The sequence below is a fragment of the Etheostoma spectabile genome, chromosome 9 (genome assembly GCF_008692095.1).
Source record: "Etheostoma spectabile isolate EspeVRDwgs_2016 chromosome 9, UIUC_Espe_1.0, whole genome shotgun sequence".
Taxonomy (NCBI): Eukaryota; Metazoa; Chordata; class Actinopteri; order Perciformes; family Percidae; genus Etheostoma; species Etheostoma spectabile.
In genome coordinates, this window is record NC_045741.1 from 35,162,363 (window position 1) to 35,182,061 (window position 19,699).

Sequence of the window (19,699 nt, forward strand, 5' to 3'; positions counted from 1 at the left end):
TGTCTTACTTGATTTTGACAATGATAATAAAGAAAAAGTAATCCCTGGTTGACACATTATTTGGCAAACATACAAGATGGGTTCTAATAAACTTGAGAAATTTGGACAGATCACTCAAGATAATGTTTAGATATACTGTACATCTGGATAGAAAACGGAAATGGTAACGCTGCACTTTGAGCAAGGCACTGATGTCATCCAGTAGAGCTGCTCACTGGTCAGCAGCAGAGGACCACACTTCCTCCAGTTAACTGACAAATATGTGCAATTCACCATTATTTAGAGACAGATCAAATGATCCCAACCGAAGCAGTGTTTTAAAGAAGTGTAATAGTCTACGTGAAGCCCAACTGGAAAAATACCTTCTTATGAACCTAAATGTCCTAAAGAATAGTGCACCCAAATATGTTACTAAAACCCCCAGATGTTTGCAACATCAGGCAGAGTGTAGCATGTAGTCTTTTTAACCTAATGAACTCGGTTGTGAAGTCTCTTTGACCTCATGTCCCCTGGCTGACCGAGCCTCCTGACTGCTTTATGACCTCCATGTCAGGGTCCAAAGCAGGGCCACATCATGACTGCTCTTCTCTTGCGGGTGCTTTGGGATTTGTAGAATGGGAAGTGCAGAGTTCCTGGACAGGATGTGGAGCCCCCCCCCCCCCCCCATACTGACACATAGGCTTGCGGCGGCACGGGTCCGCATCTGGAGAAGACAGGACCAACATTTTGACATTTGAATAACTCGCTGTCTCCGTCTATTTTCTGGTGACACAAATCCGTTCATAAGTGCGAGTAGATCTAACCCGGGTAAGTCGACCACATTTGTTACACTTTGTCTCAGCTTGTGTATCGCATCATTGCTCTAAAAGTTAGTCCCCAAAGACGTAGCCTATTTATGGTGTTTCAGAGTTTCTTGTTGCAGACGTTTTCCATAAACACCGCTGCTTCCATTTTTTTTTTTTTTTTTTTACTTTTTACAAGTAACTAACTTTACCTAAAACATAGCTGTATTGCAGCGACTGTAGCCTGTATTTCTTTTGTTCCGTGCAGACAGCCCAGGGGGTTGATGTTAACTTAATAACAGGCTGCACTTATGCGCTATGTTGTTTTGCCTGTCCGGACATGCCACTGTATGGCTGCTGGCTGCTGTGACTGCTGCACACAGTTCACATGAGTACAATTTCTCTATAAACTCATTCCTTAATTGTCACATGCTCTCATCTGTCATTGTCTGCATCATTAAACACAGGGCTGTTGTTCTTTGGCCCTGCTGGTGGCTCAGTAAACACATCTCCTTGTCGCCACTCAGATTCATGGCTCACCTCAGGACTCTCCTGTCAGCCCTGGTGCTGGTGTTGTCTGTGTCTGAGCCTCTGACCAGCCCCGAGGAAAATGAAGTCCTGAAACACACAGAGTTAGAGCTCACCAAGAATCAGGCCAGTAACCACTGAAACCCTCCATGCCATCAAAGAGATCTTACTGTTAAAGTTGTCCCTGTTGTCCTAATTGTAATTTGCAAAAATTAAACTTAATATGATGGTTTCTTCTGTTTGTTTGAATCAGGTGACTGAGAATGCCATTGGAAACGTCAGCGAGACGACACCGAGCCACACACCAACTACAGGTGAGTTTTTGTTTTTCAACTTTTGCTGGGTTCTCTTATGCCTTTTCAGCTTCTCCTTAAATTGCCCTTATTTTCGTTTACATTAGCAGCTCCCTTGACTACCACAATTTCCCAGAGCCCCAGTCTTGCTCCTCAGTGTCTGGGAAACCAGGTGATGCTGGAGAGCAGCACAGGCTGCGGCTGTCCACCTGGCATGGTGAGGGATGGTGACAACTGTACCTGTCCTGTGGGCTTCACTCTGGAGGGGCCTGCAAGGTGTAAAGGTGAGAGGGGGACAGAATCAGGGCCAGCGTTTAACTGAAGGTGCTGTGTGTAACATTGGAACATCAACAAATCAGTACTGTATTCAATTTGAGAAATTAGTGTAATTACTGTATACAAATGAGGCAACTGAAGAATGGTGGGAAGTCTCTGCATTGTAAACAGTTTTTTGCAGAATACATCAATAACACACCGCCAAACAAAACACAATCAGTGACACAGAAGAGTTCCTTAATTTCAAGGAAAATAGCAGAGCCGTTCTTTAGAAAACAATACTTGTCTCAAATTTCTTTTACTTCTTGCCAATACCTTGAGGTGTCAGTGATTTGGAAACCCCGGTTTTACCTTCTCATCCCTAGGTGTAAAGCTTGGTTGGACCAAAAATGTTAGGTAGTATTGTCAACATATTTTTATTCTGACCCCGTGAGCATGTGGTTACATGAACATTTTTCAAATTTTTTTATCTAATACACCTGGGGGAGGTGCTCGGAGCTCCCTGATTGAGGGTGTCCCCCTACTAAGGCCACCCCCCCCCCCCCCCCTCACTTCCCTGTCTTCGCTTTCCAAAAATAAAGGGCCCAAAAAACCCCAAAAAAATCTTTAAAAAAAGTCTTCCCCCAACTGTTTGACTGTTTTTAGTCATACAGTTCATACTCTTTTACAACATCTGTTTTCCCTAAACTGTTATTATATTCTTGTTTTCTTCCCAAATTAGATGAGTGCAGCTTGAGGACTGTGCCGTGAGGGAAAGTGTGTGTAAACACTCCCCGCTTGGGTCCAGTGCCAGCCCGGTTCGGAAGGGCCCTCGCCGTTTTTGTAAGTTAGCGGAAAGGGTTTCACCACGCGGAAAGACTGTGTCCGTTTTTGAATGGAGGTTGGTTTTTTATTTCCCTTGGTTCCCAAATTAATATACCCCCTTTGCAAAAGGAAGGTTGGAATAGAGAGTTTTAAATTGTTTTGCTGCTTGCCTCATTTTTTACTCTTGTTTAGTTCTTCTCTCTCTGCTCTTCACCTTTCCTTTAATGACAAATTTCCACCCTCTGAAATCTTCCCAATACTCTATTTGTATGCTCTTTTTTTTCATCTTCTATGTGACTCTTCTGCACGTCTGGTCCCAGGTCCTGTGTGTCCAGACTACACGGTGTGTCAAGGTATGATTGCTTTTAATGCTTAACACAGGCTGCTTGCTTTTCCAGGGGTTAAAATGTCAAGGTAACCAAATCCTAAGCAAGTTTGGAGTGTTTAGAAAGGTCATATTTATAAGAGTTTCTTGTAATTTTGTCTTGTTTCTTTTTTAACCAATATTCTAATGCTATTTCCATAATTACAGTTATTTGCAAAACTGCTACAGGAAAGAAATGGATGTGGTGTTCACAAAGGGAAAAGAAAACATTGTGGTATATTGATACAACAGCTCCCCATAGTGTTGCAGGGACAAATTGTAATGCCTACTAGGACTTGATTAGGGTTTAGTGACATGAAAATGATTTAGTAACTTAAGGGTGCATTGCACGAAAAACAAGTGAATGAAAAAGTCATATATACTGTATGTATGTAGCATTCTCTTCCTCTGTCCCAGATGTGGATGAATGTACAGAGAATCCTGCAGTATGTGATGGTCATGGTGTGTGTGAGAACACGGTTGGGAGCTACAAGTGTGTTTGTCGACCAGGTTACCGGGGAAACGGCACACACTGCGAAGGTAAGCAATTAGTGCGGCCGTCCCTCCATGGAAAACTCTGTTTCCTGTAGACGGGGTCAGCTTCTTTGTGTGCTCATGTTTTAATGCTTGCTGTTATGCCTTGCATTCAAATTATCCCTAGTGGCAAAATAATGATTGTCGAATTGAGATGGACAGAGTTTTGGGTATGTTTTTTTTTTTAATCTCTTTCCAGATGAGAATGAATGTGCATCAGGTGGTCACGGGTGTGACACCAACGCTCGTTGTGGCAACATCATTGGCTCTTATTTCTGCCAATGCTACCAGGTTAAAGGGGCTGGACACTCTTGTTTGGGTACCCCTGTGTTTTTTCCATTAGTGGTGTCATATCACTAAATGACTAAAGTAATCCGGGGCTGTGGGGATACTTGCAAAAAAATTTTGCGTTGGCCACAGCATTGGCCAACAGCATCACCAACACCAGTCCTTCAGGATAGTTTTTTTTACAACTTTGATGAGTTGCCTAAAAGGGCCACGTCACACAACGGCCCCAACGAACCCGGGGGGGGTAAACTGCCTTTGCTTAGGGTCCGCTATCGGGATGGACTAAAATGCACAGGTAAAACCAGGAGTGGGGGTTTAAACATTACCCCAACTTTTACTGTTTAAGGAATGTCAACTTTTTGAGAAATTGCGTATTTGCTTTTTTTCGTGATTTGGGGAGGAGATTTATACCCCCTTTTGGGTATCCAGGAGATTTGGCCCCATCGAAAAGGGCTTTTTGAAGGGGCAAGTTGCAAGGGGGCCGGGACGGTTTTTTTCTTTAAAACCCTTTCAATTAAAAAAAAAAGCTCTCCAACACACACCCCCAACCCCAAACACACACCCCCCCACACACACCCAACACACACACACCACACACGCTAATATCAGTACCATGCCGGGTGCGCCCCTGCCCTAGGGAACCCAGGTTTCATGTCGTTTGTCAGTGGACGGAGGGACGGGGGGGGTTTTTTGGGATTAGGGGGGCATTGTGCTCTCCTTTCCCGAGCCTGGCCTTTTTGACGTAAAGGTGATTCCCCCCAACTGGGGGGGAGGACAGTATTACAGGGAGACATTGTAACAAATTAAAAATTCTTTTGTAAAAAATGCATGAAACAAAATTTTTTTTTTGCATACAAAATGACAGGAAACCCCTTTCCTAGGGGTTTTAAAGGGGCCCATTTGTCTTTGGGTGCTTCTTTCGTGTATATCCTTAAAAGCCAATACCATTTTTTTTTTTTTTGACAAACAAGCGCCCTTTTTTTTACTTTTCCCCTTGTGCAAACGCTCTTAAAAAAAAAAAAACGGGTGTTTTTTTTTCAAACATGAGGCTTGTAAAAATTAACTAAATGTCTCTATCCCACAGTGTGGATGATTTTTTTGGCACTTTTAAGGCCTGCAAAACATTTTTATCAACACCGGGGGCTTTTCCATGCTCCTGCAGGCCCCGGCACCGCTACACATTGATGGCCACACCTGTGTGGGTCAGTCAATTACCAACACTCTTTCACTTCTCACTGTGTACCAACTCATTTTATCAATTTAAACAGGCTGCAGAAGACACAATAATTGTCATGAATGTGTTACACTGTCTGATTTTGTGTGTGTGCGTCTTTTCTGCTCAGACGTAAGTGGATGTCCTAAGGGCACATTTTTGAGAGTTAGTGAGATGATAAAGCCAGACTGAGTTAGGTATCAGTTGCACAGCAGAGATAAATGTGCCAATTTTTTTTACCTGTGTGTGTCTGTTTCTGTGTGTGTGTTTGTGCTCAGACATTGATGAATGTAAACTCCAGAGTGGCGGCTGCTCTCACACCTGCACCAACACTCCAGGAGGACATACTTGCCACTGCCCTCCTCCTCTGCTGCTAGACACAGACAACCTCACCTGCAGCAGTACGTTTCCCATTACATCACATTATTTTGAGTCCAAAAAAAGAATGAATAGTATGTAAGAGTATAAATTGCATCTATAAAAAATTTGAAAACTTTACATATAGCGCGTCAAACTTCTTTTCTTATTACTTATATTTTTGGGTTTTCCGTGATCTCACTGTAGCCCAGATATCATTGGCTACAAACAATCGCTTTAATAATTCTAATTATGTGTTGCTTGAGAAATGACAGATTTATTGATTTTCGTATTAGTTTACGGATCAATCTTTTCAGCTCTGCCCAAAACACTTTAATAATCTGTAAATATTCAGTGTTAAAATATATATTTTTTTTCTTGAACAGATGTTACATCCTGCAAGCTGAGAAATGGTGGTTGTGACCATACATGTAGCGTGAGGGCGGAGGGCCAGGTCCAGTGTAGCTGTCGAGCAGGCTGGAAGTTGGGCGAGGACCAGAGGAGCTGCGTGGGTGAGACAGATTTTTGGGTTTAATCCTTCAGATAAAAAAACAGTTAAGGGCTGGAAACACTTGTCATCCATTTTTTACTCGCCACTTTGACAGTGTTCATTCTACTAAATTACATCTCGGTTAAAAGGATGTCACTCAGTCCAAAAGGAAATAAACAATCTACTTACGACAGATTTTTTCACTGTTTTGAAATGTCTGCCTGTTTAAAGATCCCACTGTCTTTCGTCATAAGATGTGAACGAGTGCGGGGACTTTACAAACGGAGGCTGTGAGCATCTCTGTGTGAACCATCCTGGTGGCTTTAACTGTGCCTGCAGCAAGGGGTATGAAGTGAGAACTGATGACCTCACCAAGTGCCAGCGTGAGTCAAACTTCAAACATCTACTGTAATATCGCAGACACCAGGATTGGTACTGCTTGTTCTTGTTTTTGTAAGGGGTTATAATAAATAATAAAACAAAATCGTATTGACTTTTCTGCCAATTCCAGCTGTGTGTAACCCTCGCTGTCAGAACTATGGAGTGTGTGTGGCCCCAAACACCTGTGACTGCCCTCCAGGCTACCCTGGACTTGGATGCTCAGGTACAAACTTTGACTGTTGTACATGGATAACACATACGTGATTGTTATTTGCAGTTGCTGTGAGAAATAGATCCATGTTGATTGTGTATTTCAGCCATGTGCTCCCCACCCTGTGCCCATGGAGGCAGCTGTATGCGCTGGAACAAGTGTCTGTGTCCTTCTGGCTGGACCGGAGCAGGCTGCCACACAGGTACATCACCTCTGACCTTAACAAAGACTGCCCCACTTCTGTTCAAGCAAGCACTGTAGAGACACTCTGTATAAACACAGGAGAATATAAGTTACATTGAGTAAACAAGGCATGTTGCATAAGCAATTACAAATGGTCACTTCCTTTTGCTTTCTGTCAGCGGTGTGTGAGCTGCCCTGTGCTAACGGTGGACGCTGTGTGGGGCCTGAGACCTGCCAGTGTTCCTCTGACTACACCGGCCCCCAGTGCCTCTTGCGTAAGTAACAAAACCACCACCACATCTGGCATCAGTTACACCAGCCATCCAGGTACTTCTGGGGGGTAGCTAGTTCTTTCTAACTCCCTGCCTCCCTGCTTAGGGGCAGCCCTGCCTGTTGAAATATGCATTATGCCATGATGGAAAAACAAAGAAGCAGTGTCCGTGTGTGTGTGTTTTGCAGCTTTGTGCACTCCTGCCTGCCAAAACGGAGGAAGATGTGCAGATGTTGACAAATGCACATGTGTTGGTGGATGGCAAGGAGCTCGTTGCCAGATAGGTGAGGTACCACTCGCCTTTACATTTGTATCTATTCATTGTTACATAACTGAAATATTCACACACAGGACCCATGTTTTACAACAAATCATCGTCAAAGTATGGTAGTTATGATAGTTGTTGCCTACTTGCACTAATTTATGTAAAACAGAAAATGCAATCTATAACTAAGACAATATACAGTGGGGAGAACAAGTATTTGATACACTCCTGATTTTGCAGGTTTTCCTACTTACAAAGTATGTAGATGTCTCTTATTTTTGTCATAGGTACACTTCAACTGTGAGAGACAGAATCTAAAACAAAAATCCAGAAAATCACATTGTATGATTTGGTACAGAAACCTTTGTTTGCAATTACAGAGATCATATGTTTCCTGTAGTTCTTGACCAGGTTTGCACACACTGCAGCAGGGATTTTGGCCCACTTCTCCATACAGACCTTCTCCAGATCCTTCAGGTTTCAGAGCGGTCGTTGGGCAATACGGACTTTCAGCTCCATCCAAAGATTTTCTATTGGGTTCAGGTCTGGAGACTGGCTAGGCCACTCCAAGAAGTTGAGATGCTTCTCACGGAGCCTCTCCTTAGTTGCCCTGGCTGTGTGTTTCGGGTCGTTGTCATGCTGGAAGACCCAGACACGACCCATCTTCAAGCCTCTTACTGAGGGAAGGACCCCATCCATCCTTCCCTCTATACGGTACAGTGGTCCTGTCCCCTTTGCATAAAAGCATCCCCAAAGAATGATAGTACCACCTCCATGGTTCACGGTTGGGATGGTGTTCTTGGGGTTGTACTCATCCTTCTTCTTCCTCTAAACACTGCGAGTGGAGTTTAGACCAAAAAGCTCTATTTTGTCTCATCAGACCACATGACCTTCTCCCATTCCTCCTCTGGATCATCCAGATGTTAATTGGCAACCTTCAGATGGGCCTGGACATGCGCTGGCTTGAGCAGAGGAACCTTGCGTGCGTTGCAGGATTTTAATCTATGACGGCGTAGTGTTGTACTAATGGTTTTCTTTGAGACTGTGGTCCCAGCTCTCTTCAGGTCACTGACCAGGTCCTGCCGTGTATTTAGGGGCTGATCCCTCACCGTCCTCATGATCACTGATGCCCCACGAGGTGAGATCTTGCATGGAGCCCCAGACCGAGGGAGATTGACCGTCATCTTGAACTTCTTCCATTTTCTAATAATTGCTCCAACAGTTGTTGCCTTCTCACCAAGCTGCTTGCCTATTGTCCTGTAGCCCATCCCAGCCTTGTGCAGGTCTACAATTTTATCCCTGATGTCCTTACACAGCTCTCTGGTCTTGGCCATTTGGAGAGGTTGGAGTCCGTTTGTTTGATTGAGTGTGTGAACAGGTGTCTTTTATACAGGTAACGAGTTCAAACGGGTGCAGTTAATACAGGTAATGAGTGGAGAACAGGAGGGCTTCTTAAAGAAAAACTACCAGGTCTGTGAGAGCCGGAATTCTTACTGGTTGGTAGATGAACAAATACTTGTTTTCCCCACTGTAACCTCTGATGGTTTTTACTTAATAATAATAATTTGTTCTCTGCTCTGGCACCCGTTACACAATCCCTGCACCTTTTACACTCTGAGTTTAATTTACTTCCATCAGGACTCAGGTTTTATCTCTCAAGAGGAGGCACTAACTGATGTATGAGGTTCCATTATTCCGTCAGCTGTTGGGCTTTTTAAACAAAATGGGATTTGGGTTTTTACCAGCTGTGGATGCAGCAGAGTATTTCCTGGTTTCTAGCTTTGTCTCTTTGCTGCTTTCTGTTGTTATATTTTTCTATATTGCTGTACTGTAGTGTATTACCGTCATTGAATGCCGTCTGTAAGCCAAGGAGATAAAAGCTCTACTTCTCTACTTCGCGGATGAAGAATTCGAAACTTCAAATTATGAGCTAAAAAATGGCTTTATGAAAAATGTAATATTCAATTTAGTGTTAAATCACAACAGACAATATTACCTGAGGACATTTAGATTAGACAGAGCCGGTCTAGACCACTCTCTTAATTTACAGAGACCTGACGAGCAAAATGGAATGCCAAATACAAAATCTACAGTTCTGTGTGTGTGTGTGTGTGTGTGTGTGTGTGTGTGTATATATATGAATGTCTCTGAAGGCTTACTGTTAGTAAGTTAGTAGTTAGTAAGTTTGTAAGAGCCAATTAGTGCCCTTAGTATAAATAGGAACCAATCGAACCAATAGAACCAATGGTGTTAATTGCAAATATGACTTGGACTATCATTGATCAAAAAAGGTAAAAAATGCGTTAGATACTCTACCCGTGGAAAGCTCTACAAAGTTTGTTGATTTTTCCGGAAGCTGCAGGATTTCCAGCCTCTATAATAAGTGTTCAACATCCCAGTGTAAAGTGTTGTCAGTAGGCATGCAAAAACATTAGTTTTTAAGGGGATCATCAGGGTCATGTTACATACAAAACAAACCGTCCAGCCAGCGGGAAGTCCAGCTTGTTTTGGCCATTGTTTGCTCTACTAGTCATCAGTCACTGATGTCCCAATTCAAAATAACATAACCAATCTTAACTACTACAATACACTAACTTTAATAGATGCTCTGTGAATTTCTACCACAAACTTTACTGTTCTTTTCTGTCTCCCTCAGAGCCTGTTCAGTGTCAGACACCTTGTAAGAACGGTGGAGTGTGTGTGGGCCTCAACAGGTGCCGCTGCGAAAAAGGATTTACCGGACGTCTCTGTGAAACGGGTAAGTCTGTGTTTGTGTGTGTGTCTGTGTGTTAAAAAGACGATTCTTTGCCGTCCCTTTGCATTAAGACTCTTGCCGTGTGGTGTGTCTGCAGCGCTGACCACCCCCTGTGTGCCGCCCTGCCAGCACGGGGCCACATGCAGTCCTCACAACACCTGTACCTGTCCTGAGGGCACTGCAGGCCTGCGCTGTGAGAGGCTGTGAGTATGAACACCACTGTGTTCTGTCTAATGCTCATTACCGGTCTGCTTTTCCAATGAAAGTTGTTTTTACTCAAGCAAATTATATCAACGGGGTACAACTGTTTACCTGTTATGTGATGTACAGCTTTCGACATGCTCTAATTGTGATTAGGCGTCTGCAACAACATCAGTACAGCTGTGGCGCTCTTTACACGGCCTGAATTGTCCTGAATGGTCTAGTCTAGTCTTCATGTGTGAGGTGCACCCCATTTTGTTGACTGTGTCTCTATGCAAACATACAAGGGAGCACACCCTCTGTTTTACATAAAAGGTTAATCTGAAAGCCCCCCATTCAGACTAATAGTTACAGTTAAAGGCAGTGTTCATTTACATCTTTTCCAAATAGTACCTAATACCTAGTGTCAAGATAATTATCATAAATGTTAAAAAACACCAATAATACTGCTGCTTTTATTATTTGTCAATTTGTTGAGCAGATGTTGAAATGGGTGTAGGTTTCAGAATGCTATATGATTCAAAAGCCACTTTGACTTATTCTCATGGATGTGTTTGTGTGTCCAAGGACGTGCCCTGTGGTCACCATGGTGGTCAGCTTGGCTCGAGCTGTCCGAAAGGCATTTAGGGAGAGTTACGTGGACCGCTGTGGACCCCTGGGAGTTCAGCTTTGCACTAAATACAGGTTTCCTGTTTTCTTATTACATCCTCCAGATCTGAATTAGGTAGGTCCTAAGGTTGTCATGTCTTTGGAGTAGCAGAACGGTGGAGTTTTTTCTTCTATATGTACTTACTTAAATTGATTTATAAATAGTTATTCATGTTTATGACAAAACATTATTGCACAGGCAAATGTGAGAGGTGTGTTACAGTAGCATGTGGGTGACCATCAACGCATGGAAAGGTTAAGTTAGATCAGAGTGTAATTATAATATTAATACATGCTCTGTGATTGTGTTTTCAGGATGAACCAGGCCCGTGTGTACCTGCAGGCATACAGGGTGGGCTACAAAATCCAGTGTCCAGAGAGGAAGGGCAGATGAGCAATGTTATGTAAAAGCTTGTTGTCCTTAAAAAACATCACCCAACAGATGTGCAACACAGCAAAAACTAAAATGAAACAAGTTGTAAAATGAAATGTAACTGAATAAGTGAGAGGGCGTCGCTGAGGGCAGCCTCTATGTTGAAATATAAAGGGGAAATGTATCATTAAGGCTGGTATTTGATCTGTGATGTATGTTGACGATTATCTTTAATTAGTTCTGTATAGTCACATGTTTACATTTCATGAGAAATATTCCTCAGTATATCCAATGTGCAATGGATTCATTATATGTCTTGTTTGTGGATGGCAGCTGAAAGTTAATAAACGTTCCTTTTTTTACAAAATGGTATCAATATTGTGAACTCTTGTCAATGATTGTCTAATAATAATGATGACAAGTGTGAGGTGCTAGAGAAGTCAAAGAGTTCATTTCAAATAATGAGGTTGATAAACTAGAATTACTGTCTGGAACATTTGGATGTATCAGCCGCAAGGGACCTTATCCTCTTCTCTCTGTTTTTTTTTTTCTTTTTTGTTTGTCCATCTTGCTCTAAAACTATTCCTCCAAATGTTACTAAATAGAAATGGGAAAGGGGCAGGACCAGGGCCTGAAATACCCGACCACACGCCAAACGGGGGTGAATTCTTCCATTGGTGGGTAAAACTGACAAACTACCTGCTACCTTGGCAGCCAAAGAAAATTGAGTGATTCAGTTGTTTAGCCATTTTTCAGTCATTTCAATTAAGGCCGCCGTTTGCTTGGACTTGAGCTGCAAATGTGGTGGCACATTACTGGAGGGAAGAGGCTGGCTGAAACAAGCAACCATCAAAAAGATGAGGATAATTCAAAGAAAAGTAAAACGGTCGGTCGTGTGTATGGCTCAGAAAATGAGGTGGAGGAAAAGGAATGTGTCTGCTCCTTAATGACAATGTTAATAACTTTACAGCACTTAAATGTGTATTCTTGGTGGCCAAAAAAGTTAACTTCAGCCCCTGGGCAGGACGCAGGTAAAGTTTCAATGGACACCTAAAGTAATTGGAAAGGACATAGGCTGACAATGCAAAAAACAATGGGCCAACCAAAGTGAGGAACTCGCATGCAAACGTGGCCGGACCAACTATCAAAACAAAGTACAGAGTAGCTTGGATTTCAACACAGAAGGAGTGGGACTTCATTCTCGGCTCAGGATGCCAATACTCCACCAGCTACATAGCCTAGCTGTTTGCTGTCATGTTTTCAATGTCAATTACAGATATGTCATGACCTCTGTATGCCATGTCCTTGATTTGTTTCATATCATTCAGTCCAGTACTGCCACCCAGTGACAAATGTTTTTTTAGTTTCCCTCGCAGTTCACATGAGAAAGGTCCAGCTGCGGCCTGCAGCATGGATGAATTAATAGACATGTAAAAACGTCACCTTTGGAACTGGAAAATGTTTCACTATAATTCTGTCATTTTATCCCCCAAACAATTATTCAATAAATTAAGAACAAAATTAGTACATCAATACATAATGTACCAGTCAAAACTATTCACAAGAATTGTTTTGCCGAAGTTTCTCCCGTTTTGGTGATTTTGGGGATGCAATTTTCAAAAACGTGTCCTGTATCTGCAGCCAGATGGAAGAAAAGTGGGAAAAATAAATAAATTGTGGGGGTGTCCAGAGTCTTTTGGTGTCAGATTTCAGTGTCAGAGGGGCTCTGTCACTGTAGTCAGGGAGGCTGGGGTTGGGAGATCAATGATTTTGGAAACAGTGTGTGCAGTACAAGACAGCTTGCTTTTGAGTTAGATAGCATCGTGAGGACAACAGTTACACTGACAGAGCGTCAAAATGTGAATGCACTCGTAAAATTATTCTTAACCCTTGTGTTGTCTTCCCTTCAACCATGAAAAAAAACGTTTTGGTTGCTTTTATAATGTTGTGGTGCTTTTTTTTAAGTGTTTTTGGTGTTTTTTCCAAAGTTTTTTGATGTTTTTAATGTTGATATTTTCAGCGCTTATTTCAACGGCCCATTTTTTGTGACTAAAAATGAATAAATAAACTGAAAACGGGTCAGTTTGACCCAAGGACAACACGAGGGTTTATAGGATTCTTTATCATACAGTATGTCAGGTGTGTGTCTTTGATGTGCTCTTATCTAACACTGCTCTCTTTGCGTTCATTTTACAACACAAGAATCCTGACTCTTTTTGCTTCTTTAACACACTGTGGGAATACTTTGGGCACACTGGGCATGCTGTGGACAGTGTGCACAGCTGAGTCTATTTCATTTAAAGAATCAACTTTCAATTTCTAAATATTAACGAAACCAGAAATTTCCCATTTCATCCTAAGTCAGATGGTCTCATTGAGCCATTTAATTGCACATTGTTATCCATGCTGTGGCTGTTTGTGGAAGTAAATCCGTCCAACAAGCTACATTATACACAGCAGCGGTTTTACCCCATATGCTGGATGTGGGAGCTGGAGAAGCATTGTCTTCAGTCCTTTAGTAATGACACTGTCCACTGTAGTTGAGGTAGTGAAGAAGCATCAGGTTAAAGCTTCTAGTGAACAAAATAACTATTTAGTGGGCTATAACTCTGAGGGGGAGCTGGTGTGATGGTAGGTTAAAGTATATAAAGATAAAGTGACATGTGGTTAGCTCAGAGCTCAATAGTTCAAGAGTCCTAAGTCTTGCAGCCTGTGGGAGGAAGCTGTTCCTGAGCCTGCATGGTGCTCCAGGACCAGCCAGGCAGAAGAGTTTGTAGCTGAAGGGATTTAGGTCTGTGATTATACTGTTGGCATGTAAACCTGTAAAAGTTGCACAGCATTTCGGTGTTATATTAACTTACATCCATTGTCATTTAGTCTACACTTTTACCCAAACAACGGCTTCCAATGAAGTGTTTCAACCTTGAAGGTGAAAACTCCAGACAACAAGTGCAAGTAGGCCTACTTGCACTTCTATATATACTGTTATATATAAAAACATATATAATATATATATATATATATGTATTTATATATATATATATATATGAGAGAGAGAGAGAGAGAGAGAGAGTTTGCATATTTAGTACATGAAAAACTTTTTTAAAGTGCGCCCTGAGCCTCAGCCACAGAGGAAAACATTAATCAGCCCAGGCCTATGCCTCTCACAAACTGTTGTCACAAAGATGGAAACACATATTATTGTAGGCTATGATGTAGTGTATAGATAAAGGGAAACACTGGACTTGACTGAATTGAACAGTTTTATTTTCAGAAGGCAGATTCAAGACAGTTCTTTAAATCTGTCTCTGCATGTGTGTGGTATTAATTCTGTAATGAGGAATTATTAACAGTAGACCCGGACTAGTCCATTATTTAAGAAAGATCAAAAGTACTAAATGGGCCTTACTTTATGCCACAGTTGTATCTATTCAGCTAGTTCAGTATTTATACTAGTGGCGAGAGGGAAGCACACAACCCACATGTCTGCCAAACTTCAAAATAAAACGCATTAATCGACTGATTCAAAAAAACAAACAGTTAAAACAGAAAAACTGCTACTTAGTGAGTGGAAGGGTGAACGTTATGGTATTTGTTAAACCTTTTGGTTGTTCCTAAGCCTGTTGTGCCTCCGTACAACTTTTTATGATCGTATCAAACGTTGTGTTGTAGCTATGTGCTCGCCACTAATTGAGCCAGTTTGTTGGTTTCAGGCACGGCTAAAAATAATTGACAAAAATGTACGGTATTTTCATTAACGCTTTCAATGAGGATGTCTTTATTTTCACGCTTGCCCCATAGCTGTATGGTTGAAACAAAGTTAAACGGGAGATTTGTTTTGAAAATCCAATGACCGGAAACTGTGACAGTCGCTGACTTGTTAGCTTTTGTGACACGCTGTGTCCTCCAACACTCGAGATTTGGCAGCCGGTCATTTAAGGTCAAGAGCACCAAAATCATGGTGTTTGAGGAGAAGATGATCCTGAACGGAGAGCCCGGGGATGTTAGTAGCTTTGACAGAATTAAGACAAATCTGCTATGCCAGAAACGTTTGGTTATTTTTAGCTAGCAAGCTAACATATTATACGGCTAACTAAGCTGTCATCATCCATAGCTAGCTAACGCTAGATGAATACAGTCTATATAGACTGATATATATATATATATATATATATATATATATATATATATATATATATATATATATATATATTCAATATCTATACAGTCTATGTGTATGCTTCATCACCTAGCTTACGTTAGCATTGGCTAACGTTATAATTTCCATCGAAGTTCAGAAACATTATGAGGCTTAATAAGCAGCAGAAAGCAAGTTGTATTCTAACTAGTTCGTCGTTGGTAGGTGTCTTGCTAATTGTTGAATGTGTAATTTATACCAAAACGACAGCTTTTGTCTGATAGATGGGAGTGGACTAACGTTATAATTTCGCTACGTAACGTTATGTCTGTTTCAGGAGGAGGAAGAAGAGGAGGAAGAAGAGCAAGACATGGTGGTATGTTTGTTGCAGATCCACATCAGAATCAAAATGTGTCAACTGTCCCTCCTGTATTGTGAGATTATGGGTTTAATCGGGAGTCTGACCGCCCTTATATTTAACTGGATTAGACTTTTTATTAAATATATCGAATTGTCAAGCAAGAAAAGGAACATTTATCTTGAAAAGCAATATTAAACTGACAAACATGAGAGAGAAAGGTGTAAAAGAAAAAAAAAAGCTGCTGTAGACAATTTGAGTTTTTATTCCCTCTAAATCCCCCTCATACACTTGGTGACTAGTTTGTCAGGTACAGCTATGGTCATTTTAGAGGCTTTTGTGTAGGTTGTGTTTAGATGTTCCAATATTTAGTTCCTGGTTGATAACAATGGGGTAAGTGAGTGTATTACTGACTGAATGCGTGTCCCCTTATGAAGGGCACTCATCAAGGTACATATTCTCAATGCTGCATATTCTGTTTCAGGATCCCCTTGAAACGATGCGACAGAAGTGTGAAGAGACAGAGCACTGCGTTCACACTCGGGAGCGCCTGGAGCATTGTGAGACCAGAGTTGGCTCCCGGTCTTCGACGGCGGAGGATTGTACTGAGGAGCTGTTTGACTTCCTGCATGCTCGGGACCACTGTGTAAGTGTGACATTTGCCAATTGTATCAAGCCGAAAGATAAAAATTCAAAGAAGTCAAGCTTCATGGGTAGGCATTTTATTTGTTGTGTAATAGCTTGGCTAACACTAGTTTTGCTAGCGGTAGGCCAAAAAGCTACTTTAACAACAGCACTGGTTAATGCTAAGCTCTGTCATTTGGAGAGCTCCGTGTCAGCCACCTAAGCATGTTGTTACTTTAATTGTGTTATTTTCCAATTGAATGTGTGAAAAGAAAACTGTGGACTGCGAGTATTAGTTAACTATGATGGCTGTATTATAGCCTACCTGATCAAATTAAAATAATTTCCTTTGATCGACAAAATCAAATGTTTCACTGTCTTTTACAGTCACCAATGTGCAGCTGTGACACATTGCATTTCTTTTCTACCATCATGACGAGCTACTAACTTGCGTCATGTGTAAAGTAGACCAATGTCTGTTTGGTTTAGATTGGTATAGATTTACAAGACACACGTTTGAGATGCATGTGATAGCAGGCAGATCAAACCCATAGGCCTATACATATCTATATCTGGAGTTTAGACCAATGTCTTGTAAGCATTTCTTCTCTGGTGGCATCTGCATGTTGCACTGCAGATATGCATTTGAACATTTACATAGTTTAAATTATTGTGTCTGCATGATGCTTTCACTAATAAGCCAATAGGCCTACAAATGCAAGTTGAGCGAGGTGTAAAGGGCGAGTCCTATAAGTTAGCTGGTAACGTTGTTACCAGTAAAAGGAAATAAAATACATGCAGCAACACCAAGCTTGAAGTATCAAACACTGACGTTTATCGGTAGGCTATATGTTAATATAGCGGTGTGCAGGTGTTAGATATGTGCAGATCACCGGAACAGACACAAGACAACACCAACCGTGTGATGATAACATCCAAAACACAGGATTCACTCTGTGGTTTCTGTGACATGAGAAAGTACTAATGTTAAAAAATACACAGATCTAAGCCCCAGCGAGTGGAAAAGTTGCGTGACTGACCCACTTGCCTCATCTGTCGTGCCATGTTGTAAATTCAGATGGATTTTAATTGGCTGTCAGTGTTACTAACGTTCATCAAATCAATCTAAAAGTGATCCCATCGACATGTCTTGCCACTGTTGTTGTTGGTAGGGGAGTGGACTCCACCATCCACTTGAGTAAGAACAGTTTTTAAAACTACATATTTAGTTATTGTTCTTGGTATGGACGGCCCATAAGATAAGCCTTTATATGGTGGAATTGTTTATGACCTGCATGTTACTGTAACTTGAGTGCTATTAAAATGTCTTTGTGACATGATTTGAAGCAGTTAACCCGTCCCTGCACTGCATGTATTATGTATAAATTAATGAATGTCCTCTTATGTCCTCTGTAGGTGTCAAACAAACTCTTCCATTCGGTCAAATGAAGTCTTCCTGTTGCACCGCTGGCTGATGACATTCTTCAAATATTGTATTATGAGGAGAACATGGTTTTAAACACATTTATTTGTGGATATACTATATGTTGTAACTTTAAACATATACTATAGTGTATCTGTATGTGTGAAGGAAGTATTTCATTAAAGAGCTTTATAACCTTACCTTTTGTCACAAGTGTATTTTCTGACTATAGAATCAGAATCAGAAAAGGATTTATTGCAAAGTAAGTAACACTTACAAGGAGCTTGCTCTGGTGGATGGTGCATACATATGTATGAAACACATTAATAGTAAATAAACATTAAATGAAGAAACAAATGTGTACAGTATAACTTTAACAATAAGAATATATATCATAGAATCCAATACATTCCAAAATTATGTTTGTAAATCTGAACCCCTATAAACTGATTTCTGTAAAAGTTGATATTACAAACCCCAATTCCAATAAAATGCTGTGTAAAATGTAAATAAAAACAGAAAACAATCATTTGTAAATCCTTTTCCATATTCAAATGAATACACGACAAAGGAGATATTTAATGTTTAAACTCATAAACTTTAGATTTTTTGTTTTGCAAATATTCATGCATTTTGAATTTGATGCCTTCAACACGTTCCAAAAAAAGCCGGGATGGGCATGTTTACCACTGTGTTACATCAGCTTTTCTTTTAACAACACTCAATAGGCATTTGGGAACTGAGGACATTTATTGTTAAAGCTTTGCAGGTGGAAGTCTTTCTTATTCTTGCTTAATGTACGACTTAAGTTGCTCAACAATCCGGGGTCTCCGTTGTCGTATTTTGCACTTAATATTGAGCCACACATTTTCAATGGGAGACAGGTCTGGGCTGCAGGCAGGCCAGTCTGGTACCCACACTCTTATACTACGAACCCACGCTGTTGTAATACGTGCAGAATGTGAATGAGCATTGTCTTGCTAAAATTAGCAGGGACGTCCCTGAAAAGACTTGGCTTGGATGGGCATCCGTATGTTGCTCCCAAACCTCTATGTACATTTCCAAAATAAAGGTGCCTTCACAGATGTACAAGTTACCCATGCCATGGGCACTAAACCCCCCCCCCCCCCCCCCCCCCATACATCACAGATGTATCTCAGTGTTCATCACAGTGTTGAACTTCGCCCCATCCTTGCGTGTGAACAACTGAGGCTTTTGGGGATGCTCCTTTTATACCCAATCATGACCATTTAACCCTTTCACCTGTGGAATGTTCCAAATAGGTGTTTTCTGAGCATTCCTCAACGTCTTTTATTGCCCTGGGCCCTGTCCCATCTTTTTTGGAACGTGTTGCAGACATCAAATTTAAAATGAGTTAATATTTACCAAAAAGCTTTAACGTTTATCAGTTTGAACATGAAATAGCTTGTCTTGGTATTCTATTATATATAGGTTGGAAAGTGTTTGCAAATCATTTTATTCTGTTTTTATTTGGCTTTTACACAACATCCAACTTCATTGAAATTGGGGTTTGCCAATTGTAAGAACATTGAGTTAGGAAGGCCTCACCACAATTTGTTACCAGTTCGAAAACTTGCTCTTTTCATGAATGTGATTATTATAAAAGGAAAGCAAAGAGAAGGTATTTCAAAAAGTGCTAAAAGTGCATTGAATATGCACACATGCACACAAGTCCTGGCTGAAAAATCAGTCACTAAGATGAGTTTTCTTTTGGAAATGCTTGACTATTAGCTGAGACACTGGAGGGGACAAATGCGATGATGTCACATTAGATATGAACAGATTTGATCCAAGTGTTGCTATCTGTTGGCCAAAATATACATTTAACAGGGTCAGTTGAAATGAACTCCAGAAGCATCTAGAAATTTACTGTCACATAACTTATGAAGTGACTTGGGTGTCAGCACTGGACAATTCT

General features: G+C 41.1%; 2 protein-coding genes and 1 long non-coding RNA gene across 4 annotated transcripts; 2 read left to right on the forward strand and 1 right to left on the reverse strand.

Moving 5' to 3' along the window:
* The first annotated feature begins 664 nt into the window (after nt 1–664).
* LOC116696141 (neurogenic locus notch homolog protein 1) lies at nt 665–11,597 on the forward strand. Of its 2 annotated transcripts, none has more exons than XM_032526902.1 (17): nt 665–807; nt 1,310–1,436; nt 1,564–1,624; nt 1,711–1,887; nt 3,465–3,587; nt 3,781–3,900; nt 5,361–5,483; nt 5,826–5,951; nt 6,184–6,312; nt 6,441–6,533; nt 6,628–6,723; nt 6,884–6,979; nt 7,164–7,259; nt 9,897–9,998; nt 10,093–10,198; nt 10,764–10,880; nt 11,160–11,597. In XM_032526902.1, exons 2-17 carry the CDS (start codon nt 1,314–1,316, stop codon nt 11,236–11,238), a joined length of 1,767 nt encoding a protein of 588 aa, XP_032382793.1. In that variant the 5' UTR covers nt 665–807; nt 1,310–1,313; the 3' UTR covers nt 11,239–11,597. The 2 variants fall into 2 exon arrangements, with proteins under 2 accessions (XP_032382793.1, XP_032382795.1); XM_032526904.1 differs by having other exon boundaries at nt 1,714–1,887.
* Nucleotides 11,598–15,029: 3,432 nt separating this feature from the next.
* Nucleotides 15,030–17,960, forward strand: LOC116696122 (cytochrome b-c1 complex subunit 6, mitochondrial). The gene is made up of 4 exons (XM_032526878.1): nt 15,030–15,220; nt 15,693–15,731; nt 16,198–16,359; nt 17,754–17,960. The coding sequence occupies exons 1-4, from the start codon at nt 15,176–15,178 to the stop codon at nt 17,784–17,786; spliced, it is 279 nt and encodes a 92-aa protein (XP_032382769.1). The 5' UTR covers nt 15,030–15,175; the 3' UTR covers nt 17,787–17,960.
* LOC116696123 (uncharacterized) lies at nt 15,142–15,561 on the reverse strand. Its single transcript, XR_004333629.1, has 2 exons — nt 15,444–15,561; nt 15,142–15,335 (listed from the first exon to the last, which is right to left on the reverse strand). It is a non-coding gene; the product is annotated as an uncharacterized LOC116696123 (long non-coding RNA).
* Nucleotides 17,961–19,699: the final 1,739 nt, after the last annotated feature.